Raw genomic sequence first — 26,601 nt, forward strand, 5'->3', positions numbered from 1 at the left:
GGTAATTTAGTCTATGTATGGGCTGTTATTAGTTATTTGTATTTTATGACGTCATTTTTTATAGGCAATATAAAGAGCTTCGTACCTATCTGAAGCAAATGATGGAAATAAACTGATTTCATATCAAGGTTGCTTTCACATAATATTAATCAAGTGAATCTAGGTATTCCGTTGCATATTATTAGGGTTTATAGGAATATCTACAAAATATATAAAAATGTTTAATAATTTTATCGGAACATTTGAATTTATGTATCTTTGACTTTAAAAAGGCGATTGACAATGATTTTTATTTATTCTTAAAAATATTTTTGGTTTGTTAGAGGCTCTCTTATATGATTGTTTTAAAGAGAAGATATTCTACACTAGTGACCGGTCCGTAATGTACAGTTGTTGTTCTTTTATAGATGTTAGAATCGTTATATCAATTTCAAACAAAAGAGTTCTGTAACAATTAGGCAAAATTAAAAATGTATAAATCGAACATAATTTTGTGTATGTTTATATCAGGTATATTTTTAAAAGCAAAGCTTTTCTATAACTAGGGTCGGTCCATCCGAACGTACGTCTGGAACGGATAGCTTTTTACGTTATATAGGCATGTTATAATTATCCTATCGATTTCAAACTTTGCATGGTCATTCCTGACCATGTAGTAGTTAGGTACGATTTAGAAAGCATAGCGGTGCTTGCTTACATGTGAAGACCGGAGCACCAAACCCCCCCCCCCCCCCCCCGCTTAGTTTTGACAAGGAGGAAAAAAGCAAGGCAAGGCAAAGACTTTACCCCCCCCCCTTAATTTTGAAGAAAATCAAAAATAAGGGGGGGGGGTAGTTTTTTCACTGTACAACACGCCAGAAAGTTGAGTGAGGTAAATTAAGTAAATCCAGTATACCAGAGGGGAAACCTTATAACAGGGATATTCATGTTTTGGAGCATAATTTCCTTATTTATTGACTGATTTTAGTAATTGATTGGGGACAGTCCCCATGAAAACACTTCTGATATATTCTCCTTAAGACTACCTGTTCAGGGATACATCAATTACTAAAATCAGTCAATAAATAAGGAAATTATGCCCCAAAACATGAATATCCCTGTAATAAGGTTTCCCCTCTGGCATACTGGATTTACTTGATTTACCTCACTCAACTTTCTGGCGTGTTGTACAGTGAAAAAATACCCCCCCCTTATTTTTGATTTTCTTCAAAATTAAGGGGGGGGGGGGTTAAGTCTTTGCCTTGCCTTGCTTTTTTCCTCCTTGCCGTTCTCCAGACATTAAAAAACTACCCCCCCCCCCTTATTTTTGATTTTTGTCAAAACTAAGCGGGGGGGGGGGGTTTCGGTGCTCCAGTCTACCACATGTAAGCAAGTACCAGCATAGCAACTCTATAATCGTAACCAGAATGTCCGTACGTCCATTTTAAACATGGTGATTTTAAAATTTTTATGTGATAAAATTATCCGATTGCTCTAATTTTTGGAATACTGATTCCAACGACAATAAAATACAATGTTATCAGCGAAGGATCTCTATATTGAAGTCCTAAAAAATGTAAGTATTTCCTTAAACAATATCCTGTATTTAAGTAGATTTTCAATAAATTTACTTAAAAATTTGTTTCGAAATTATAGTTTATAATTCTGATTATAGAGTTCTGACACTCTACAAGTGTTAATGTTTGTTTGTTTTTATGGATATTGTCATCCTTGTTTTAATGTTATTTTACTTTTATATCTTAAACATTTATCTTAGTAACAACATTCCCAATATCGATCTATGCCTAATTTATTAAAAATGCCTACTACAGCACATTTTTGCTGTCGATTATGATTCTATTTTATACATATCACCCCTATCTGCAAAATTCTGTAATGTACGTAAGAACAAAAATGTCCTAAACAGGACATAAATGTACGTAATGTCAGAAAAACAAGAACAAGTATGTCCATAAACAGTGTAGTAGAAGCAAGTTTAAATTCTTCTATAAAGTTTAATTTTATATTTTAGAGGGTGCATAGAAACAATAATTTTCAAGAAGACAAGGACAATGTTGTCTATAAGTAGCGCAGTGACAACAGCCAAAATAGCTTTTTCGTTCAATAATATGCAAAATTATATGTATATGGTAACAAATTAAAATAAGAACAATTTAAGTTAAGTAATAACAAGCCTCAATCCGCTACTGTAGACGCGGCAGGTAAGGTGATAGGTTCAAATCTCGGCTCAATACCTTGTCATAACTAAAATAATTAAAAATTGTTCCTAAATGGTTAAGAGTAGTGGGAATGCCTTAGCCCAAAACAGGCCTAAATCATTAACATGCACAGTTAGGACTTCCAGACAATTATAAAAGAATTGGTTGTCGCTTACACGACCTACTACCTCGGGTGTTTGGAAAAAAATGAGATAATGGCTCCCATTTGTTATCCTTGGTTGTTGAACCTAACGTTTGTGTCATGGACAGCAGCATCGTTCATACGAGGTAACAATAAACATACTCACGGACGTCCAAGCTTTTTATTTTGAGGAGGGTAACTTAATATAAATTTCAAAATTTTGAAAGGTTTCAAAGTTTGAGGGGGGGTAGAAACCCTTTACCCCCACCTTGTACGTCTATGAACGTTCCATACCTTAAAAGTTCGTTTTACGTCGTCCCTATCTGCAAATATTGTAAAGTTTAATTTTGACGATTACATTCAAAATAAGTATTGCGACATATCCTTATACTAAAGTAACAGGATGTCTGTTTGTTTGTGCCGAAGGATCTCGCTAACCGCTGAACCGATCGGGTTCTCCTTAACAGGGTAGCTTCTCATAGGTCCCGTGAAGGTTTATAACTATTTTCTTGGGGGGTGGGACACACCCAACCCTAGATATACCACACTTTTCTGGGATCTTGCTGAGTCAAGTATCAACTGTTGGGAATATCAAAGGATGACTCCATGCAAAATTTGAGCCGGATCCGGCCAAAACCGGCCGTGAATTTTATGAAAAACCGTTTTTTTTCCGGTTTTTAGGGGGTATCTGTAAATCGATTCAGCTGGAGCAAAACCGGTTAGAGGTACAAAAAATTTTACTTCACATGAAATTTAGCCAATGCAATTGCCTACAAAAATGTAGTTCATCATTAACTTGATTGGACAACTCTTTCCCCTCCTAAATGTCCATTAAAACCTCGGAAACGGCAAAAATCGCAAAAAATCACGCCTTCGGCGGCAAATAACGGCTAAACGGTCAGCCGGAGGCGAATGAAACATAAATAAAGAAATGTCTGCCTCAAAAAGTTGTTCAACATCAAAGAGATGCTTGAAGTCTCTAAAACGACTCCTTCCCCTCCTTTAAGGGGAAAAACTGAAAAAACGTGATTTTCAAAAGTATGCCCACTTCGTGGGTGTGGGGGGCACTGAACCCGTCACCCCAGGGTCACCAAATATAAAGTCTAGGCGGCCCACAATGCTGAATTTTCACCAAGTGAAAGTCTTGTGTCATTATCTCTGATGAGAAAAAAGTTATTAATTAATTAAAATTTCAAATTGTGATTTTTTGATGGATTTCTTTGATGAAATGACAGGCCGGTCAATTTTTAGGCCATTTTTTGCGGTTTTTGGGCCGTCACGCCCAAACGGTTTGAGATAATCTCACGGGACCTTTTGCCCAACCTAAGTCTGGTTATTTGTGAGGTCTAGGGAAAAAAACAGACTTACACAAAAGATTATAATTATAATCTTTACACAGAAAAATGGCACGAGGTGAGGGTTTGAGGGGGCATAATGAGCCGACCAGCGATTTTTGACGGCACGCAGCGACGTCGTGCTTCATCCAATCCGGGATTTTTTTTTCTTAGACCTTACAAATAACCAGGCTTAGGTCGGGCAAAAGGTCCCGTGAGATTATCTCAAACCGTTTGGGCGTGGCGGGCCGAAAACAGCAAAAAATGGCCTAAAAATTGACCAGCCAGTCATTTCATTAAAGAAATCCATCAAAAAATCACAATTTGAAATTTTAATTAATTAATAACTTTTTTCTCATAAGAGATAATGACACAAGACTTTCACTTGGTGAAAATTCAGCATTGTGGGCCGCCTAGACTTTAAATTTGGTGACCCTGGGGTGACGGGTTCAGTGCCCCCCACACCCACGAAGTGGGCATACTTTTGAAAATCACGTTTTTTCAGTGTTTCCCCTTAAAGGAGGGGAAGGATTCGTTTTAGAGACTTCAAGCATCTCTTTGATGTTGAACAACTTTTTGAGGCAGACATTTCTTTATTTATGTTTCATTCGCCTCCGGCTGACCGTTTAGCCGTTATTTGCCGCCGAAGGCGTGATTTTTGGCGATTTTTGCCGTTTCCGAGGTTTTAATGGACATTTAGGAGGGGAAAGAGTTGTCCAATCAAGTTGATGATGAAGTACAATTTTGTATGCAATTGCATTGGCTAAATTTCATGTGAAGTAAAATTTTTTATACCTCTAACCGGTTTTGCTCCAGCTGAATCGATTTACAGATACCCCCTAAAAACCGGAAAAAACCGGTTTTTCATAAAATTCACGGCCGGTTTTGGCCGGATCCGGCTCAAATTTTGCATGGAGTCATCCTTTGATATTCCAATAAAGGTACTAAGAAAGAGAGGGAATGTCTGATTGAGCCAATAGGAGAATCGCATCGGAATTTACATTGGATCTCATTGGTTGAAATTATGTACACATTTTCCTACGAAGGCATGTTTTTTTTCATTTCATACATACATAAAAGTCAGCTGTTAACAGTATATTTTCTTAGTAGAAAGCTTTGCGGAATCAGAATTAATTGCCCAAAAATTTCGTTTACAATTTAAAAGCTTGAAACAAAGTTGGATTCTTAAAAAAAAAGTTAGGCTGGCAACTCGCTGGTGAGGCAAAATTATTTTTGTGAAAAATCCTCCAAAATCGAATAAAAAAATTTACAAAAATGAAATAAAATCTTAAGAGGGTTATTAACATATGATTTTGTTTAATTTTTGTAGATTTTTAATGTGCTTTTGGATGATTTTTCACAAAAATAATTTTGCCTCACTATCGAATAGCGAGTCTATCATTTTTTAAGAATCCACATCAGCTTGAGTCGAAAGTAAACAATACTTTTGTCTGCTAGGAATGTTCTCTCTTAGATTTGACGAAAAAATGGTTCAGAATATTCTTCTACTCTTCTATTTCTATTGATATTCCCAACAGTTGATACTTGACTCAGCAAGATCCCAGAAAAGTGTGGTATATCTACCCAACCCCCCCCCCCAAAAAATGAAAAATCCCCCCCCGAAAAAAAAAATTTAAATTTTTTTTTACTAAAATTAAAAATGAGGGGGGGCACCTCCCCCCCCCCCAAAATTTTTTTTTTTTGTTTTGAATTTTTCTTTTCAAATCTAAAATAAGAAATTGGGTTATTAAATTCGACTCTCTCCTCCTCAAGTGCCCCCTAGAGGCCTCTAGGGGCGTAGCCGCTAGTCTTTAATAAAGTACTGGACACACAAACAGACTTCGAATTGCTTTAGTTTTAAGCACAGTGATAGAAACATTGATATTGACTAGACATATGTTATCTTCATTAAAATTTACCCTACATTGAAAGCACAAGGACTCTGGCAGGAAATTGACAACTTATTCATACGTACTGTACTAAATCAATCTTTACGTGGACTAATTTAACCAAATTAGGTTTTTTTTAGGTTTTTTATAATTCATACAACCCCCTTAAGTTATTCATTACAATAGAATACAATTTTAAAATTTATTTACTGTGTAAATATGCATAAATATGACGTTTTTACTGACAATTAGGTTGATTTTTACTCAAAGCATTTTTCTTGTAGACAATAAAATGATTATAACTTTCGTTCTATTTAAGATAAATTGATGAAATAAAAAGTATTTTCAATTTTATTATGCTGAGAAGTCACCTATTGGTTTTAAGAAATAATAAACCCCTTTGAGTTGGGGAGGGGGGGGGGGGGCGTTGAGTATCGAAATAATGAAACTAATGTAAATTTCTTTTTATGGTGGGTTTTAATGATTCATATAGCAGCCAATTTGTTTTTAGGCAATACCCCTTTGTCTGTCTGTCCCTCTGTCTGTCTGTTTTTTGTCTGTCTGTCACTCCACTTGTCAGTCTATCTGTCTAACTGCCTCTTTTTCGGATTTCAATGAATCATCTAGCATAGCCTAATTCTAATTTGTTAATGCCTCAAAAACTGTCTGTCTGTCTATCCCTCCATCTGTCTGATCATTCACAGGTTCTCTATTGGATTTTATTTAATGAATTGTCTATTATGGTCAAACTGTAATTTGATCATTCTTCTTGCCTGTCTGTCTGTCTCGTCTATCTGCTGAGTTTCTACCATTGGTCTAACAGACTGATTCACTTAATTAACCCCTTACGGTCGGGCCCCTTACCGCACCTTAATCAGTCGGGGGGGGGGGGGTCACCCTATAAATGAACCTAACCTTATTTTTCTCAGACACCATTTGACCAATAGGGATGATTTCTTAAACTTAAGCTTTTATGATTATAAACTAACTCCTAGATTATAAGTCACCCCCTGCCGCCAACCCCTAGCCCTCCAGGGCTCCAAAAACCCTAAAAATGAACCTACCTTTATTTTTCTCAGAAACCATTTGACCAATAGGGATGATTTCTTAAACTTAAGCTTTTATGGTTATAAACTAACTTTTAGATTTTAAGTCACCCCCTGCCGCCAACCCCTAGCCCTCCGGGGCTCCAAAAAATCCTAAAAATGAACCTAACCTTAATTTTCTCAGAAACCATTTGACTAATAGGGATGATTTCTTAAACTTAAGCTTTTATGATTATAAGCTAACTCCTAGATTATAAGTCACCCCCTTGAAAATAAAGGTTAGGTTCATTTTTATGGGTTTTTTTGATCCCCGGAGGACTAGGGGTTAGCAGCAGGGGGGTGACTTCTATACCAAAAGCTAGTTTATAACCATAAAGGCTTAAGTTTAAGAATTCATCTCTATTGGTCAAATGGTTTCTGAGAAAATTAAGGTTAGGTTCATTTTTAGGGTTTTTTTGAGCCCCGGAGGGCTAGGAGTAGGCGGCAGGGGGGTGACTTCTAAACTAGAAGTTAGTTTATAACCATAAAAGCTTAAGTTTAAGAAATCATCCCTATTGGTCAAATGGTTTCTGAGAAAATTAAGGTTATGTTCATTTTTAGGGGGGTTTTGAGCCCCAGGGGGATAGGGGATGGGGGTAGGGGGTTGACTTTGAAACCATAAGATGTTCATACCCCTAAAAGCTTAAGTCCAAAAAATTTGCATGGTTCATCAAGTGGTTCCGGAGAACCCCCCCCCCCCCCCAGCATCAAAAAAGCTTCAGTTATGTCCCCCTTTTAAACGTAAGCTTTTCTTATATGTCAACATAACATATCTAAATTTCATAGAGATCCGCAGCCGTTTTCCCTGCTGACCGCCTGCTGCGGCCGCTGAAATTTATATTTGATATTTCTAATACAAAATTTACTTAAAGATAAACATTTTCTGTAAAAAAATTGTTCTTCTAGCTTCAAAAATAAGAAAATTACAGCCGTTTAAAATTTTTAAGTAAAAAAGGTTGTTAAATAAAAAGGTGAACTAAGCAAAAATTGACTTTGACTTATAAAAGGTCGGAAATTTATTATCAAACAGGGGACTTGCACAAAAAAGATTTAGCCCTCTAGGTCTAATAGGAACTGAGATAATAGGGGGGGAGCGTTGAACGCCCACCCCATCACCAACCGATTAAGGTGCGGCAAGGGGCCCGACTGTTAAGGGTTAATAATACATATTTAATAATTCATATTAAAATCGATAATACTGTAAAAATGGTTGAATGCTTGTTTCAATAGAAAATTAGATTTAACTAATAATAATGTTGAATCTTGTACCAGGAGATAAACAAATAACCTTGTGTTGCAATAAAAAATAAAAAAAATTATCCAATTTACTTATGAAAAAAAGTGTAATACTGTATCTATAATCTTTTTGTACATAAATGATAATAATATCAGGTTATATTCCATTAATTTATAACCACCTAAATTTTTTGACACTTACAACTTTTAACAGCTCCCTTTAACCAAAATCAAGGATAGTTTATTTAAGTATGTCACCAAAACTTCATTACATAAGTAATACATTTTTACAAACTTTAAAAAGAGGATTGGGAAATATCTCCCTCCCCAACATTAACTTTAATCACTATTGTAAACAATATTAAAAGTTATAAATATATATCAATCAAGATCTTTAGAGGTATTAACTGTGGTTTAATTACATATGTATGAGAGCTCCTTCTTGTGTCAATCACTTTTATTTACTGATTAAAATTTGTACAGTACAGTTGTACAGAATATTGCAAGATTTTTTTAGTTAAGTCTGGAAATTAATGATTAATTTATCTAAAAATAGATAGCATAGAATTATCTTAATCAGTGGCTTAATTTTATACACCCGCCTTAAACACCCCCCCCCCCTCACTCTTTATTTTAAGGGGTGTAAATTTATTTCCTTTACACCCCCTTGGAATTTATAGAGGGGTGTATCTGAGGGTGTAGGCTCTTGTCAAGAGGGTGGACATGGGTGGACACCTAGGGAGGTGTATCCATCCCCCTTAATTTTACAAGGGTGGTGTAAACAACCCCTACACCAACCTTTTGCACGCCTTTGATCTTAACTATACTTTTAGTGTACATAAAGTTGTAAATTCAGTAACTATTCTACAAAAATTACCTTCCTAAATTGATATATGATTTTCAGGGTAATCTCCGGTGGACTAAACATTAAAATTTTATGGAAAAAAAGATATCTTTGGAACATGCATGACTTGAAATTATCCCCCCTTTGTACTCAATACGCATTTTTTATTCTAAGTGCGTCAATTTTGCGTTTAAAGATACCCTTAGTTTAAGCATTAATTTCTCCAAAAAATGATGAAAAAAGATAAATTTTTTTTTGATAAAATGATAAAAGTATATGTAAAATGAAATAACCAGCAAAAAAAATTACAAAATTACGTTAAATAGAACGAAAATTAGAGCGTTTTGTAAGCCTTATAAAATGCGTATTTCTCATGAAAATTGTAACGATTTAGTGTCTTGAGTAAAATATTTACAAACTTCCCGCTTTTATAAGAAGCTAGAGTCTTTGTGAAAGTTAACCTTGTTAATAAATTTTAACATTCCATATTTCAAATTATGTATGAGGGTTAAATCTGCAATTTGATGCTTTTTCATATTAGTTGGCAAGGATTAGGATTATAACAAGACCGAAAACAGTCAAAGATGCGTAGATAATTACAATGATGTTGCACCACATACTCTAATAAAGTGATACGCTCAGCTGGTTCAAATAATGATATCCCACATCCACTCCTACTGGATGAACGAACTTGCCAATAAATTAGGTCTATATTAGCAACCTAAAATAATGAAAAATTTTCCCCTGTCAATATATCCACCTATTCTATATGTAGGATTTCAACATAATTAGATTACATTTATCAAGGGAAAGAATGTGTTTATGATTTAATTTCCGTTGTCCTTTTCCTCCTGGGAAATTTGAAAAATAAAATTGAGTCAAGTTAAAAAAGGGTCGTAGTGAACAAGTAAAGAGCGTCATATTTTCCGCATAATACCGAAAAGTTGGGTGCTAGCTTCCTGTCAAATGCACTTAATAAGTCAAACTGGTCTTAATTATAACCAAACGCATATTATACATTTGATCTTGTATTTTGACCATCAAGGATACCTATGACAACATGAAAGGTTAATGGGAATATTAACAAAAAATCATGACTCTATTAGAGGCTGAAAAAAACATCAGCATTTTAGCTAAGCTTTCGGACAAACGGACACTTTTAATTGTAGAGTAGCTACACTAAAAATAACAAAAAATATATTACTTAAATATCATTTATTTGTGTGATTTGGACATTTTAGACGAAACTTCTGTATAATATTTCATATACAAACCAACCATAAATATATAGATAGATAGATACCACAATTTTCACAATTGTTAGGCCTAAACACGGTAGGACAATTCTATATTATCATACATAGTGATTATATATAATAATAATAGTTATGGAAAGAACATAATATGATTTTATTAGGAAGAAATAGTTTGGGAAGTATTTTCTAAAAATTAATCATGAGTTATCTTCAATACATTTAATGTTTTTAAAGTCAACTGCAAAAAGTGTTTTTTTTTAGTTAACTTTTTTCATGATTCGATTTGAACTGGTTAAAAACATTATGATTTTAAAAGATTAAAATACCTAAAATAACTTTTCTATGTTCAAGTTTTTGAGTATTAAAAAAATAATTGACCAATAAATTAAAATCTATCTTAAAAATTCATATGGACCATTAGATTTTCAAGGAAGGATGACAAAAAATGCGTTAAAAACGACTAAAATGAGCAATATAAGAAAAATATGAAACAATAATTAGGACTATTTGTGAGGTTATTTAACAATAATTTTAAAATAAAAAAATACATATATACATTATGATGATATATGCTGTTTTTTTTTTAGAAGCAAACCTCGTTTGAAATGCATCTGGTTCAATTTAAGAAAAAGAAGATAATATTCCTTATACATATTCCAAAAGTGGACTTTTTATGTTGTCATTTTTGGGCTTTTTGAAAAGAACAAAGTCATAAAAACACTATTCGTGCAGGTTAGACTATAACAAGGCATTTGATGTTTTAAAGATTTGTATTCTTCTATTATTTAAAACTAATTAAGGAATATGCAAAAAAAATACTCCTTTCTCTTTCTTGTATTATACTAAGAGCCATAAATTACAATAATAATACAACAGAAATGTACTAAAAAATTAACTTATTGCTGCGCAATTACCAAATAAAATAAATAAATCTACAAAGATACATAAATAATAAAATACAAATACTTTCAGTTTAGAACGACTTCATAATTAATTTAGAATAATTAATAATAATAATAATTTTATGTTAAATAATGCAAAAAATCTCGTCAATGATGGGTTTTATGAGTTTAGAAATAATTGTCATTACTACTACGCTATATTTCTCACTTATAGGGTTGAATTTTCTAAAGAGTTTCCAAAACATTAGTTGCGCTACACAATTGGACAACAATCACTGATTGAAAAGCTATGTTTAGCTCATTTTTGTTGAGTCTATCACAAATTCACTATTCAATTATAAAAATGCTTAGTTTTAGATTTAGTATCTAAAATAGCGTCTAGAACAAGATGAATCTAATCGATATATTCAATATCAGAGTCGCTCTCCGCCGAGCTCTCCTCTGACTCCGACCTGTATTTATTCTTCTTGCTGCTGCTCTTCGACTTTTTGGATTTTTTAGACTTGGAATTGGGGGTGGTGGAATTGTTGGATGCGTGTGTGTTGCTGGCCCGAGTAGACCTCCCAGACCGACGGTCTGACCGCTCCCGTTCTGTTTTGTCTAAATCCTGTAAAAATAACAAATCAAAATCTTTGAAAATTAGTAGAATTAAGGTGGAGTAATCAATTAACAGAACCACATTAAAAATACCATCCCTTTCATAACAATTTAATCGCTTTGCTTTGCGAATACGAACATTATGAACATGTGATAGGATGCGAAAGTCCTAGAATTCATGTTTCACAATCAAATTTGTTACAATAACACAGTTACTCAACTGTAAATTTCTAATTCTGTTAATGCTATTATTGCTATTATTGAGCTGTACTCTTCATTAGTATTCCTTATTGCTACAAGAATCATAATCTAAAGTTTTAAACTGTTAGAAAAATTCTAACATGCCAAATTTGTTTCTGACAGACTTATGAACAGACAATATATGAAAAATATCTTTACTTAGAAAATACTAATAAAAAGGGGGAGGTAAGTTGTGCTAAAATTCCGTAAAAATGTGAGTTTTAAGGCTTAAAAACAGTAGTAAAACGATTATGTTCACTAAACATTTTTAACTAATATTTTTGTCTCAATAAGGAATACACATATTTAGTAAATATTATCGCTCTACTACTGTTTTTGAGACTTAAAACTCACACCTTTACACAATTTTAGCACAACCTACCTCCCCTTTTGAAGAGTTGCTCCACTTCTAAACATTAATAATACCACATTTATTACTGTGTTAACCTTTATTTAACGCCATTTATGTTAAATGATTAAATAGAATGTAGAAATTAATTTAGCAAATTGATGTAAATACTTAATAATATTTGCACTTTATGTTTGGTTTAGAAAACAAGAATAAGAACGTTATAATTAGCGAAGCTTGTTTGGGTAACATTTGCAATTAAGTTTTATCAGGGATTTTAAGGAATAAGACAATTGTTGATACATTAATATACATCATACATAATTAACCAATTAAAATTCAATAAAAGTACCTAAAGCTTTTTATTTAACAAATATGATCGGTTACAAAACTTTTGGTATCAGTAGGTTTATTTTCCCTATATCGAATGAAAAGTTGGAAAAGTAACTGCTAACGGCTGCCGGCTCATCCGTTTAGTCGTTTTTGGGCTTTTGTTGGGGAAAATTATCGATAACAATACAAATAAACTTTTTAAAAATTTCTAGTACCAGCTTCTTAATAGCAAGAACCGACTAGAAACGGCTGATAGAAGCTATAGAATGACAAGGGTATCAATGTAATACCAAAATATGATACAAAAAGTTGAATTCTACGTAATTACTGATGGATTTGCCCTGAAAATAGCTCAAAATCGGCTTAACGGCTAGGCCACCAGTCGTTACTTTTACAACTTCTATTCTTATTTTATTCGATTTAAGGGAAATAGACCTACCAAGGGTTAATCATTCAAAATTTCATCCTCAAATTCGGATTCTAAACACCGTGTGCGCATCGATTACGAGATAGTTACATTAACCCCCCCCCCCCCTTTAAAAACCAACGTCCTTTTCACCCCTCAGTTTTAATTTAATTATTATAAAAAATTAACATAACCATTATAGCTGAATCTACGGACGTAGGGAAGTATAGAAAAGTGCTTCAAATAATTATACCCTTTCCCAATAATGGTTAATGTTAATAAATATTTACCTACGAATTATATTTTTATGTTAGCACTAAATATTATAAAACCTTCCAATTTTTATCATATTTTCATACTTTAAGGGAGTGTGAACGTAAAAATTTCTCATCTGATTATCAAATCTTAACATTTTCTAAGCACATTTCACTACACTGATCAACCAAAAACGTCCTATTAACAAAAATATCCAGGAATAATGCCTTGATTTTATGATATTTTGGGAGGGAAAAAGTAAAAAACAGGGAAAATCTGAACATTTTTATTTCTTATAATGTTTGTAGGGATATTTAACGTGTCATATATAGTTGAAACAATTTACTTACTGTTAAGGATTTATTTTATGCTATAAAATTGCCAATTAGTTTTTTTTATAACGTAGTAATTAGGTAATAAAGACCTATTTTAAATTCGTATTATTGACAAAAAAATACCTCACTGTCTACAAAGGGTTTAATCTCATAGGTTATTTAAAATAATAATATCCTTTTTTATTGTGTTGGACAATAAATAACCCACTTTGGAGAATTAGTTTACACTTTTATCAGACTGTTTATAAAGAAATATTGCGTCTTTATTTTTTACAAATTTGTAATTAAAGGTGGGCGAGAGATGGGCCATCTAAAGTTAATTGGATAATAATAAAAAACCTGTTTCTGGCTTTGTTATTGTATTTGGTTTTCAATAAAAAATATTGCTTATTTTATCAATTTCTAAGTAACTATACATTGTTTTAAAGCAAGGATTATGTTAAAAGTCAGCTTAACCGTTAGGAAAAATCTAGAACTATGAGAAAAAGTTTAATTTTAGCTATAATGGGAGAAAAAAGCAATTTAATGCACATTTTATATAATACGGAAAATTTCTTCCTTTCCCTGTACCTTATAAAAATCGTCGGAAAAAGCCGTTTTTTAAGCAAACAAAAGCGCGTTTTGCTCAATCTGTGAGATATTATGAATGAGATGATGTTAAGATTTGATATTAAGATGAGAAAAATTTACGTTCACAGTCCCTTTAATTCATAATGTATATATATTTAATCAAATGCTTTACTGATATCAAACTGTATTCAATAGTATTATATACATAGACTAGCGGTTGCGCTCCTAGCATCTAGGGGCCGGGATCTTTTATGAAAGGTTAGGGAAAGACAGAAAAATAGCTTAAAACCAACCCAATATTTTATTATTAAATAGTCTACAACCATCCCGGGACAAGTGTGAAGATCCCAATGTATGGAGAACCATATCGGTTAAGCGGTATAAGATCGTTAACTACAGAGAAAAAAAAGCTTACTACTTTGTTTATTAGGATGATATTTAAGTTATAGATAGATAGTTTATTTAAAGTAAATAACATTGCAATTTCTAGATAACTAATTCTGCACTATCTATCCAGAACAGAAAAATAAATCAACTTACCGCAAAGAAAGCATGGTTCTGTGTTTCTCTGGGCCCACCCAGGTTTATCTTCAAAGAAGGTACTTTACTTGAATCCTTAATATAATAAATCGTGTTTGTTTTATTTCTAGCAAAGCTACTTTATATTAAGGAGGCTTCCGTACGTCCATTAGGTCATTCATAAAGAACTTAAGGGAGATAAAAAATGTGTAGGCCCCCCCCCCCCCCTACCTAAATCCAAAATATCTGTTTACGCACACCTTATATGTCTCTAAACTGATATAAAGTACAGTTCAATGTAGACAAATTATGACGTGTAGACAAGGTTTAAGGAAGTTAGGACGATTCCATCATGTTTGTAACCAAATAAAGTTACTGCCTACCTTATCTCTGGTTTTGCCAGGTGTCACAGATTGCTTCTTACTACTTGGTCTAAAAAAAATTAACATTATCATAACAAGTTTAATTATTTGCAAATGAAGAAACATTTAAATTTACTAATAATATGGGTAAATAAAGAGAATAAGAAAAAATGAGGAAAAGCAAAAGTGAGATAGACAGAAATGTAAAGACAGTGTTAGAGAGAGAGTATGAAAAAATAAAATAGACGGAATTAGAAAGAAATGATCAAAAAACAAAAAAATCTTACTTTTCAGGTACCCAATCCCCGGTCTCTGGATCCAGGTAGCCGCCGGAGCCGTCGTCCGGCGCCTCGTGCGGATCCGCTGAGCTGCCGCTCGGCAGCCCAGACACAGGTATATTCTGTAGGCGTATCACAGGGTTGTACTTTTCAGGTCGGCCGTGGATGTTGGGCGGAAGGACAGGCGGCGGCGGTTTGTTTAAATCGCCGCCTCCTCCGCCGCCGTTCGTACCAGCGCCGTTAACTTGGTGGTTGGCGCGATACACAGGCATGCCCATGTTCTGTAACTCTTTGGCGGATATAACAGGAGCCTAGAAAACAGAAAAATTATTATTACGTCACGTAGCAAAAATGCAGAACTATGCATTAAGTCAAATGATTTGTTAAAGTCTAAGAAACAAAAAAAAAATATGACAGAATTGGAGGAAAAAAAGATTGCTTTCTTCACTTCTTACCTACTAATAAAAACTGATTCATTTTTAACAAGTAAATAATTACGCCAGACTTTTTTAGTCCTCATTTAAGCAACGCAGCTATCTAAAAGTCCATTTAACAAATTATAATTCAAAGAACAATCAACAAACCTCCCACTCAGCTCAAACGTATTACTCACTGTCTGACTCACAGACTGACACACTCACTCAGAGTATTGACTGACCTGTGGTATAACATTTCCATCTTCATCATATTCCTCCTCATCCTTCTCTATCTTGTTCATCAACTCCTTGAAACCAAGATACTTCTTCACTAGGTCTTCCTTTCCTTCGTCATCTATTGCGGTCACATCAACCTAGATAGATTAGATCAACTCGTTAAGGAATAGTTACATACATCAGATATATGGAAGGATGAGACACTGGCTGATAAATTGGTATACTTCCACAATGATGATACACTAAATTACCCCTTCTGTAGGTATCTATTAATGGTTGAAACGTTTGGACACTCAATTGAATGAACCAACAAATCAAAATACAACAAAAGTCCCAAAAGCTTTTGAACCAACGAATAAGAAAATTTTATAATACTTTAGGGTCTAGTGTAATAAACAGCCCAATCCCCCCCACCCCTCCCTGCAAATCTATAGTCTTTATCTGTCTTTTTATCAAGTTGGGTTTAAGCTATAGTTAAGGAAATAGATATGTTGGTAGATAGTTTAATAGATAGACAGATAGATGGATTGCTATTCAAACACACCAGAGAAACTCTACACAAGGTCCTAACAGCATTCAACAAGTTAGGGTACGTATATCATAGCAGATAGTTGGATAGATAGGTAAATAGATATATTAAATTATTAATACTTAGGAAGTAAGTTAAAATAACAAAGCAAAACTCATTATTAAATATTAAACTAGATTGTGATGTTTGTGATAAAGAATTAATTTTAAGAAGTCACTTGTCTCTGCAGAAGATATAAAATCTCACCTCCTTCTGTTTCAATATCTCGAGGGTAGCCTTGGGGTTGAAACGCGCGTTGCCGCGTCTGTTAACAGCACGCTCGTAGATTTTTTGCGTCTCGCTGGGATTGTACTGCGTGATTTTGGCCTCGTTGATACCGTAAAACTCTTTCAGGTGTTCACGTAGAATTAACAACAAAATGCAACCTTAAAATAATAACATTTATTTATCTTTTAATTTTTTATTAGTTATGTATCTGTTCACTCATCTATACAATTATCTATCTATCTGACTATTTAGGTACCTTGTGAAGTGATGAGATTCCTATGCATAGCCTCTAAATTATCGGGTAGCCTGCTGAGAATACTGGTCTTATCGTCATCCAAATCCTCGTCGTAGATGAACTCCTCCTCCCCAGTCTCCGGGTTCCTCTTGGTCTCGTACGTAGGGGGCAGCTTCAGGCCCTTCTTGATGTTCAACAGAATATTGGGACCTAAATAAGTAAATAAGTAATTAGTGTTAATCTGGCTGAATTATTAAGCGAATTAATTAGCGTACAAAAAAACCAACACTTAAATTGAAATGTTTTTGACTGGAAGTTTAAAAATGTTTATAAAATGAATTGCTCCTGTTTATTAAAAAAACGGTTTCTTAAAGTTGATGTCTGACAAAGTAACAGTAAAAACTATTTCTAACGTCTCTAATACGAGGCGGAGGCTGTGTGACTAAACACGCTTGAAGTAGCTGCGCTAATTAAAAATGTAACCACTTACCTATAACTGACACCATAAGATCAATCCTATGGATAAGGAAAAGAGGTTCATCTATAACTGTGTAGGGAATGTAGGCAAGGTTGTCTGCTAGATACAACATCATTGATAGACTTGTATCCTAAATAAATATTTGTATTTTTAGATATGAAATATATATATATGGTTTTTGTTATCAAATGCTGGTTAAAGTCAAAACTACACAAAGGGAGAAGTAGTTTGTGTTTGTATTGCGTTAAATCCGTGAGTTAGCTTCAGTCGAAAGCGATGTGTTCTAAATATTGACAAAACGCATAGTATAAGTAAACGCATATTTAATAACAATTAGACTTAATAATCGCTTTAGACTGAAGCCAACTCACGGATTTTATGCAATACAAGAAACTATTTCTTCCTTAAAATGGATAGCAACTTGACATCGTAAGGTAGGGAAATGCCAATGAATGAAAAATCAAACTCCCTACATGTTATGTGTCGAAATCTGTCTTTAATAACACTGGGCGAAGCTTAATTTGACTGTTATATTCTTCTCCCTCACTGAGTTGACTGACCAAGAAATAAAATCATGTAGATTTTTTCTAGGAGTGTGTAGCTCTGAGCATTTTTTGAGAAAAAGATTTTTAACATATATTACAGGACTAGTTAAAACATAAACAATGCTTTTAATATTGACGAAAACAAGTTATACCTGTGCTACATCAAACTGTCTGAGCAAGTTGACCAGAATGGCTCGGCGCTGCGCCTTTGTGCTTCGCAAACAAGAATAAAGGAAACCATTGAGCGCAGCCGGAATCTCTCCCTTGGTCTCGCGGAATCCACGCAACACCAATGACTTACTTAGCACAGCCTACATAAAATATTGTAATTGAATAAAGTATTTATTTGTTCATTGGGAACTTAAAAGAAATACAATATTTATATACAGTCGCAATACAAAAGTTAAAAGGAAACTTTCAATGTGGATCTAAGTGCTTTTTAAGAAAAATAGTGTAATTTCTAAATTAAATGCTGTGAATTGTTAAATTAAACATCTAAAAATTTTATTTTTAGGGTAAAATAATAGTTATTTCTCGCATCGTATTATAAACGGCTTTCCGCGGATATTCTTGGATTGTACATTTTAATATTCGTAGAAAACTGGATATAATACGATGCTAGACAGTTTTTTCGTATGGATGAGAACCGGTTCCTATCCACCGGATTCGAATGAATACGAGAAAAGTATTTTTTTTATGTTTATGTTTTTATACCATATATCATTTAACATTGTACGTATAAGCATAAATATTAATTGCAGTATGATTAATATTACACACTCGATTAGACACAATATGTATTCATATGCATTGCTCAAGTATTCTAGTAATGCATTAGAGAAAAAAGATACAAGCAAAGAAATATTATTTTTCATAATGAAAACTTTTCTATAATTAGTCTGTACTCTCAAAAAATTGTCCTTCCTGTTAAAAACTTTTACAAAAATAATGGAACTTAAAGGTCACAATTATGCATCGCATAAAGTTCCATAAAATTTATAATGAGCAACAACAATATTAGACTAAGTTAGAGTAAACCAATCAAATTCAAATAATATTATATACAAAAATGTAAAAAAAAATGACTGAAAATTTAGTAAACATCCCTAAATATCGAATTTAGAATTGTAATTTAATCATAAAATCAATTTTGACACCCATGATGCAGGGTTGGCATATCGGGCACTTTTATTCGATAACGGGCCGTCCGATTGCCCAAAAGGGTTTTGGGCACCCTTTAGGGCAATTGTCGTAAAAAGCATATAAAAAGGTTATAAAAAAAACCTAAAACCATACCGAGACTTAGTAAGAGAAATAAAATAGCATCTCAGGACCTATAAAAGCTCTACTTGAAAGGAGAACCATATCGGTTCAGCGGTTAGCGAAATTCTTCTCTAGATACAAAAAAATACTAATTTATAAATAGTTAATATCATCCAAAAAATAGGCCCCCCCCCCTTTTTCACCCCCTCCCTTTTTTTCATTCCACAAAACGGGGAGTACCCAAATCTGCCCAAAAGGACCGATAAAGGGCGGCCCAAAACCGCCCGCCCGATATGCCAACCCTGCCATGATGGGAAATTGCGTCTGTTATGAATGTAAAAGGGCGTTGTTCAATTTTTCACCCGTCAGTCAAAAGTAGAGTAAAATAAAACATATTGACAAAGGATGACAATATTAATAAATTCATAGCTCAAAAATATTTTATTTTACGCTTGTGTCTTGTTTAAAGTAAATACAGACTTTGTTTAATAATTATAAAGTAGCTGCGCTACTGAAAAATAAGATACTTCTACTAAGTTTTAAATCGATAGGACAACTACATCAAAATAAAATATATTTTACCTGTAATTTATATGATAATCTGATTCCTTGCATTAGTTTCATGTGGATAAATCCAGGATATTTCTTCTCAATTTCCTAAAAATATTTAGTGTCATAATAGATTTAATGCTCTAGATAACCTCAGAATAGCTAATGAGGACTGGATACACCACGAAATCTTTTTTTGGTGTATATCTGAAACAAATCTTGCTTAATGTGCTTGAATGTATATGGTCAAACACCTTTCGACAACCATTTGATTGCACGACCTTTGTCATGAAGTCCTAACTGTGCATTGTGATGAGTTGCGTATGTTTTTGAACCAAGGCATTCCCCCCACGCACTCTATGTCTAACGTCTGACATAGCGGCAGTAGTAACCATTTCGTAGTAATATGTGTACACTTAGTGGTCAGATTGTTTCTGCACTGTGTTGCTATTGGCTATATTTTAGGATTGATAATTTGGACTTTCTATATTTATCGTTGTTAGGCTTATTTTAAAAAGTCTGCTTTGAGTATATTATCCGTTTACTGTACAATTTCTCATTAAATATATTGCTTTCCAATGATTAAACCCAAGCACAGTAAGTCAATTTACAAGTATTACGAACATTCCAATAAGTAAAAATACACAAAAAAGCTAGAAATGTATTATATAAATATACAAAATCTTTTAACATCTATTTCATAAAAGTAATGTCTAAACAATAGGTAATAAGTTTATTTAAAACTAAGCCTTATCGACAGATAATTAAATCTTATTAAAGACTTCATTAATAAAGGCCTTATACGAACTAAAAATAGGTAGGACTATCATATTACTGCCGGACGTACAGGCATACCCTATGCATAGAGTAGCTGCGCTCCTAACAAAACTGTGTTAATGTATACCATGGAAAGTAGAGATTCCTATAATTAGGATGTTTACCCAACAATCAATATTATTATCTCAATATGTTCATTAGTTTCTCAGGGGTATTCTTATGTTTCCGCTAGTATTACTACATCATTGAGAGGTTGAGTGTTTTCACTTTTCCCGAAAATATATGTTTATTAGTTTCTCAGGGGTGTTCTTATGTTTCCGCTAATATTACTACATCATTGAGAGGTTGAGTGTTTTCACTTTCCCGAAAATATATGTTTATTAGTTTCTCAGGGGTGTTCATATATTTCCGCTGATATTACTACATTATGGAGAGGTTGAGTATTCTTACTTTCCCGAAAATATTAATACAGAAATATATTTGTTTGTTTCTTAGGAGCGTTCTTACATTTCCGCTAAAATTACTACATAATTGAGGGGTGGAGTGTTCTAATTTTTCCCCTAATAATATCAATTTCTTTAATGTACGAACACCTTAGTATACAAAATAAATCGCTTGTTGATAGTTCACTATTGCTACTTCTTCATATATATAATTTTCCTTGTCAAAGCTAATAAACTTAATTATAAATGTTATGTGGAGAGAAAAAAAAACAGACAAAAATTAACTTTAACGAAGGCACACCATTACTATAAAATTCTTGACTAACCTGTAACTCCCGATCAGCTGTGTGGGACACCCTCTGCTCCATATCTGTGGACATACAGATCAGGTAGGGCACTATCTGAACAGGATGGACCAGACCCTGGCTCAGAATCAGCTGGATAACCTTGAGGGCAGTGAAACGTACAGATACATTGTCGTGGATAAAGCTCTCTAGGATAGCCTAAAATGTAAAAGAAAATGTCAGCTGAATTCAAAATATTACTTTCTGTCAGTCATCAACATCATTAAATCATCATAACATCATTAAATTATCATAAAATTATAATAGATCGATATAAAGATAAGGATTTCTGTTTTTGTATGAATACGTTAATGAAAACTTACCTTCAAGAAAATCTGAATGATTGTACTAGCCATACCGCTGGACACGTCACCCATTTCTTTCAGGTTTTCAACTTTTGCTAATTCTTTCCCTATACAAAGGAAGATTTATTAAGCTTCTTATAACACAGAGACTTTTTTAAACATCGGTAAAAGCGAGGCTAAGATATCAGAAAATTGTTGAAAATGTAGGAAGGATGGGTTGACATTTTGAACACATAAATCATTCAAACAATAGGAACTAACAGAAAAAATCAATAGCTATTTTTAACAAAACAAGAAAAAATAACTTACAATGTTTGTCTCTCTCAATCATCCGTTTGTCTTCTTCTATGAGATAGGTTTCTATGTTGGTGAGCACTTGTAATATCATGTCAGAATCCTAAATACAAAATAGTGTTAGCGCCAAAAATTTGGCTTGCGCATTTTTTGTTTAGCAATCTTTGAGTCTATCATGCCAGAATCGAATAAAATAAAAGTTTGAGACAAATGTAATTTTTGGGTCTACTCTTAAATATTTCACTAGAAGAATGAGAAATTTATGTCAAGTGCATGAAAACAATAATACGTGTAGTAGTAGAGGGAAAGCCTTGGCCAAAAAACAGTCAAAACTCATTTACAAAGGATTATATTCAATTGGTTTAGTTGTAAAGGATCTTAAAGTTTAAGAAAAAATCAGTAAATCTATGTTCGAGCCAATTATGATTACAAATATTGTCCCTTGTAAATATAAAATTCGTTGGTGGAAAAGTTTAGACACTGTACGTTTGTGCAACCTAATCAAGATTTGATAATCATCCCAATTTCTCCCCAAATAAAAAAAAAGTACTCACGTGTTGATTGAAAATATTTAGTCTGTATGGCCTGGTGAGTATGTCGATGTACTTCTCCTTCATTGACTCAATCAACATCAAGTCAAAGTGCCTGTGCAAGTAGGTGGATATTGAATTATTGTAATACAATGCAGAATTTGGTTCGTGGTCGTGACATTTGAGTTATAACACAGCAAAAATTGAAGAGAAGGATTAGTTTATAGTCCATTGTCTTATCACACACTTACTCACACTAACATTGAGGTACGTCTTGATATCATACAGAAATGCATTTATTCTCACTATTTCATCTAAAAACTTACGCTATTCAATTGTTTACTATCGGTGGCGCCCCTAACATCTAAAGCTATGTATTCGAAGCGGGATAAAAGCGGAAAAATAGCTTAAAACCACCTATAAAAAAATTTACATACATGAAAAAAGAAAAACTCTTACTATATGTAATAAGGTTCGATTAATTCTTTTGGTCAAAAAGAAACGACTAATTAGTATACAATAATTTGTAATATCCATTCCTAATGGCCATATTTCCAAGGCACTGAAGGGCAGCAAGTTGGATCACAGTATTGTCGTAGTCAACAAAATAGAAGATTATATCGAAAGCTGTCCGCACAGTCTCGGCTCCAGTCTAAAATATAAATATAGTGCGTCAGTCAACTGACCAATCTTGAGATCCTTAAGTTTTTATTGCTCAAACATTGAATCAAAATGTATTCCTTCCTTCTTAATTTTTTTTCATGTTGACATAATATTATTATATACTTAACAGGGAAAATGTTTAGAGAATGTTCACTCTATAAAATAAACTGGTCCTAAATCAAACACTTCGATAAAGTCAAAGGAACAAAAATAATGAGTTAAGGTGGATATGCAATGCAGGTAGATAGCAATTTTCTTAATGCAGCTTTGCAACAATTTAATGTATATTTGAAGCATGTTTTTAACGTAAAATATTACTTACTAACACAAATATGTAGTATATTATAAAGAAGCTTCTTAATAAATTATCTTAAATTAAGCCGACATACCTCTAGCCCTGCATAAAGTTCTTAATACTGAAGTCATAGAAAAATTGGAACAAGTTACTAAAATTATTTGGACGCACTAACACATTAAGCTAATGATAGAGTAGCTACGCTACTAAAAATGAAGTCAACGTACCTCTAGCCCTGCATAAAGGTCTTCCGAGCTAAAGTCAAAGTATCTAAGCAACATGCCAATGTTGTACAACGACCGCTTCCAAAACCCAACATAGTCGCGATATTGCGGCAAACTAAAATAAAAATGGATTTATATACAAAAACTTTAATTTATGATTGAGTCAATGTTAGGACTAAAATATGGTTTTGCCGGTCACTGAGAACTTACACATGTTTTTTTTGTCCACCTTATAGGCATAATTTAATATCTAGTACTAGTTCTGATGGAGGTTTTAATAAGATTACTGCACATGGTGAAAATGCCCTTTTAAATGATAACTTTTAATGTTTACTAAATAAGGATGAGAATATCCTAAGAGTAAAAAGCGAAGCTCAATTATTGAAGACTGTGAGGCGAACATTCAGAAACATAAAGTGCCTGCAATTTTATTATGAAAGAAAAAGAATATCATATTAAATATCATCGAAAATCTATACATTATAAAGACACTTCACTTATTAATTGGTGCCTAATAAAATAACAATATCATAATCAACTTTAAAAAATATAAATAGACTTACTTGGAGTTTTCTTTAAACTTGACAATATGCTGATAATACTTTCTAAAGCACTCGCGCATCAAGCTGTAATTCTTTGTCACATTATTCACAATAGATCCCAAGCAGGACAGGCAGGCACCCACCACGTCCTTGTTGTTGCTATTCAAGATCAACTTGACACTAGCCTCCTCCAGTTGGCTGAGGAAAATTTCACTAGGATGTTCGATCAATGGAACAACCAATTCCAATGTTTTAGCAACATTTGAAACAATAGTGTTGTCGCCGTGGGTGAAAATCTTAATGTTCAAATACGGCTGCAGTGTCTGAACATGGTTGATCAATAGCTGGGGCCTGATTCTGGCAAACAGATAGGTGGTCATCAGGCATGCACCAATTTTAGTCGACGGCGAGGAACTTTCGCCGGCACCCTCTTGCTGCACTTTCTCCTCGGATTTGAGTACGGTTTCGATGAGGCAGTCGACTATTTGTTGGCAGGCGGTGACAATGTGTTTGGGCGGCTCCCGCGCGATCTTGGTCGCGTCGTCCTTATCTTCTTTAGGCTTGAATAGGGTTTGTAAAAACTGCTCGAATCTGTCCTCATGGCCTAAAAGGAGGTTTGGATAAAATAAGGTTTGAAAAGCGTAGTTATTTAAATTGTTTTTTTATGTATCTTAACTTTAACTCCATTTACTAACCCTTTAACAAATATTTATTTACGTTCTTGTGGACAATATTAATACATACACAACAACCATGCTACCATGGCTTTACTTTAGAATTTAATTCCGGCAAAAAAAGAAGCAAATTATAGACAAGTAATGAAAAGAAACTTACCAATATTCTTGCAGTTGACGACAACCTCTGTGATATTCTGTGCCCTGATGACGAGTGCGTGCTGCTCCTTCTCTGTCCGGCGCCTGTCGTTGACAGGTACGAACCACATGTTCTGGAACACCTCCATCACAAGCTTGCGGATACCTTCCTCGTCATTTATCCTAAAAGAATGATTATTATTATTGGTTTTTATCATCCTATTTTATAAAGGGTTTAAGTTTTTTTGACTGTTAAAATCTCGCTAACCACTGAACCAATTTATTTTTTCCCGTATTAATCAAGGCTATTTTCTGCCCCCTCCCTCCAGCATCCGATAGTTTATCAACTCGAATTTCTACCAACGACAAAGAATGTATTATGAAAATGGGCGTTGAGTCCTTTTAGTTAAATAGCCTAAAACCACCACTAAAAATTATATATTTAATTCAGTTGTTAATGAAGACCCATAATCTTATTATACAGACGGACTAAGTAAATTATAAAAAAAAGTTTTGATACTAAAAAAATGGCAACTAACCTTCTGATCATTTTAACACAAATCTCCGGAATCTTGGGATAGTCGGGGAACTCGAGACAAATGTCTTTCAGAATCTTTATAACTCTCTTTCTCACACTCACTCCAGTGTCCTAAATTATTAGATCCATTGAAGATATATAAATAATGCCAATGGAAGATAAATAATGCAGGAATATGTCAGTAGAAGATAAATAATACAGGTATATGTCAATGGAAGATAAATAATGCAGGAATATGTCAGTAGAAGATAAATAATACAGGTATATGTCAATGGAAGATAAATAATGCAGGAATATGTCAGTAGAAGATAAATAATACAGGTATATGTCAATGGAAGATAAATAATGCAGGAATATGTCAGTAGAAGATAAATAAAACAGGTATATGTCAATAGAAGATAAATAATGCAGGAATATGTCAGTAGAAGATAAATAATACAGGGATTGATGGGTTAATAAAAGATTAATATACCAAAATGAAGAAATAAAAATTGACTTACCAATATTCTACTTGAAAGCATGTCGTAGTATCTATCCACAAGCTCTGCCTTGTGCAGGATAAACTTGCCGACCAGGTCGACAGCCGCCTCCCTGACCATTGTGGCAGCGTCCTGGAAGCTGTACTCTACGCCCTCCTTCATGTCGGCCCTGCTCAACACGCTAGGGTCTTCGTGCACTATGGAGGCCAGACATTTTAAGGCTTTGGATCGCACCTGAACAAAATTAAAATATATTGATAAACAGAAAGGCCCATCAAAATTATTATTATAATACAATCCTATAATATTAAGGAGTAAGGCTTTTTCGTCTGTAGCTAAAGATCTCAGAAAATGCTAGTACGAGTTGCTTATACTTTTCAGGAAAGCCTAATAATTGTCCTATGGTGAATTAATGATATTTTCTTTATCACCATGCATTATGTTAAAGACTAGGGGCGTAGCAACAAATAAGCAAAAATAGTAGGTATTATTATTATTATTATTTGATTCTTTATTTGTCTTTATCATTTACATATCATTTATTATAGTAATCCATAGGTAGATTTTAAATTCACTTTTACGTTGATAAAATATTGTAAGCAAATAAAGTTTTCTTAAGATTGACAATACATAAAAATTACAATCATAGGTAGGTACAGTATACGTTACGAAAAATGACCGGTCTTTAAAATGTTCCTGCCTCCCA

The 26,601-nt window shown here is 33.5% G+C and overlaps 2 protein-coding genes across 4 annotated transcripts in view; one reads left to right on the plus strand and one right to left on the minus strand.

Annotated features, from left to right (window-relative positions):
* The window catches only part of poe (E3 ubiquitin-protein ligase-like protein poe), a 415,170-nt gene that overhangs the window by 292,612 nt on the left and 95,957 nt on the right, over window positions 1-26,601 (plus strand). The window lies entirely within an intron of this gene.
* Nipped-B (Nipped-B cohesin loading factor) overlaps window positions 9,929-26,601 on the minus strand; it is a 30,028-nt gene continuing 13,355 nt past the window's right edge. The window contains exons 12-32 of one of the 3 annotated variants that reach the window (XM_080154214.1): window positions 25,917-26,129; window positions 25,418-25,527; window positions 24,901-25,061; window positions 24,088-24,670; window positions 23,528-23,639; window positions 22,881-22,994; window positions 22,367-22,456; window positions 21,828-21,915; window positions 21,537-21,625; window positions 21,196-21,372; window positions 19,683-19,757; window positions 17,990-18,148; window positions 17,305-17,422; window positions 16,836-17,024; window positions 16,559-16,737; window positions 15,789-15,920; window positions 15,140-15,441; window positions 14,874-14,922; window positions 14,512-14,586; window positions 10,899-11,493; window positions 9,929-10,192 (exon numbers count right to left, since the gene is read on the minus strand). In XM_080154214.1, the coding sequence (XP_080010340.1) occupies window positions 11,281-11,493; window positions 14,512-14,586; window positions 14,874-14,922; window positions 15,140-15,441; window positions 15,789-15,920; window positions 16,559-16,737; window positions 16,836-17,024; window positions 17,305-17,422; window positions 17,990-18,148; window positions 19,683-19,757; window positions 21,196-21,372; window positions 21,537-21,625; window positions 21,828-21,915; window positions 22,367-22,456; window positions 22,881-22,994; window positions 23,528-23,639; window positions 24,088-24,670; window positions 24,901-25,061; window positions 25,418-25,527; window positions 25,917-26,129 (3,228 nt within the window). In that variant the 3' untranslated portion in view covers window positions 9,929-10,192; window positions 10,899-11,280. Of the gene's footprint in view, window positions 10,596-10,803; window positions 11,494-14,511; window positions 14,587-14,873; window positions 14,923-15,139; window positions 15,442-15,788; window positions 15,921-16,558; window positions 16,738-16,835; window positions 17,025-17,304; window positions 17,423-17,989; window positions 18,149-19,682; window positions 19,758-21,195; window positions 21,373-21,536; window positions 21,626-21,827; window positions 21,916-22,366; window positions 22,457-22,880; window positions 22,995-23,527; window positions 23,640-24,087; window positions 24,671-24,900; window positions 25,062-25,417; window positions 25,528-25,916; window positions 26,130-26,601 lie in introns of all 3 variants that reach the window. The other 2 variants (XM_080154213.1, XM_080154212.1) reach the window with 2 other exon arrangements.

The sequence above is a fragment of the Acartia tonsa genome, chromosome 3 (genome assembly GCF_053477335.1).
Source record: "Acartia tonsa isolate MP-2025a chromosome 3, ASM5347733v1, whole genome shotgun sequence".
NCBI classification, from domain to species: domain Eukaryota; kingdom Metazoa; phylum Arthropoda; class Copepoda; order Calanoida; family Acartiidae; genus Acartia; species Acartia tonsa.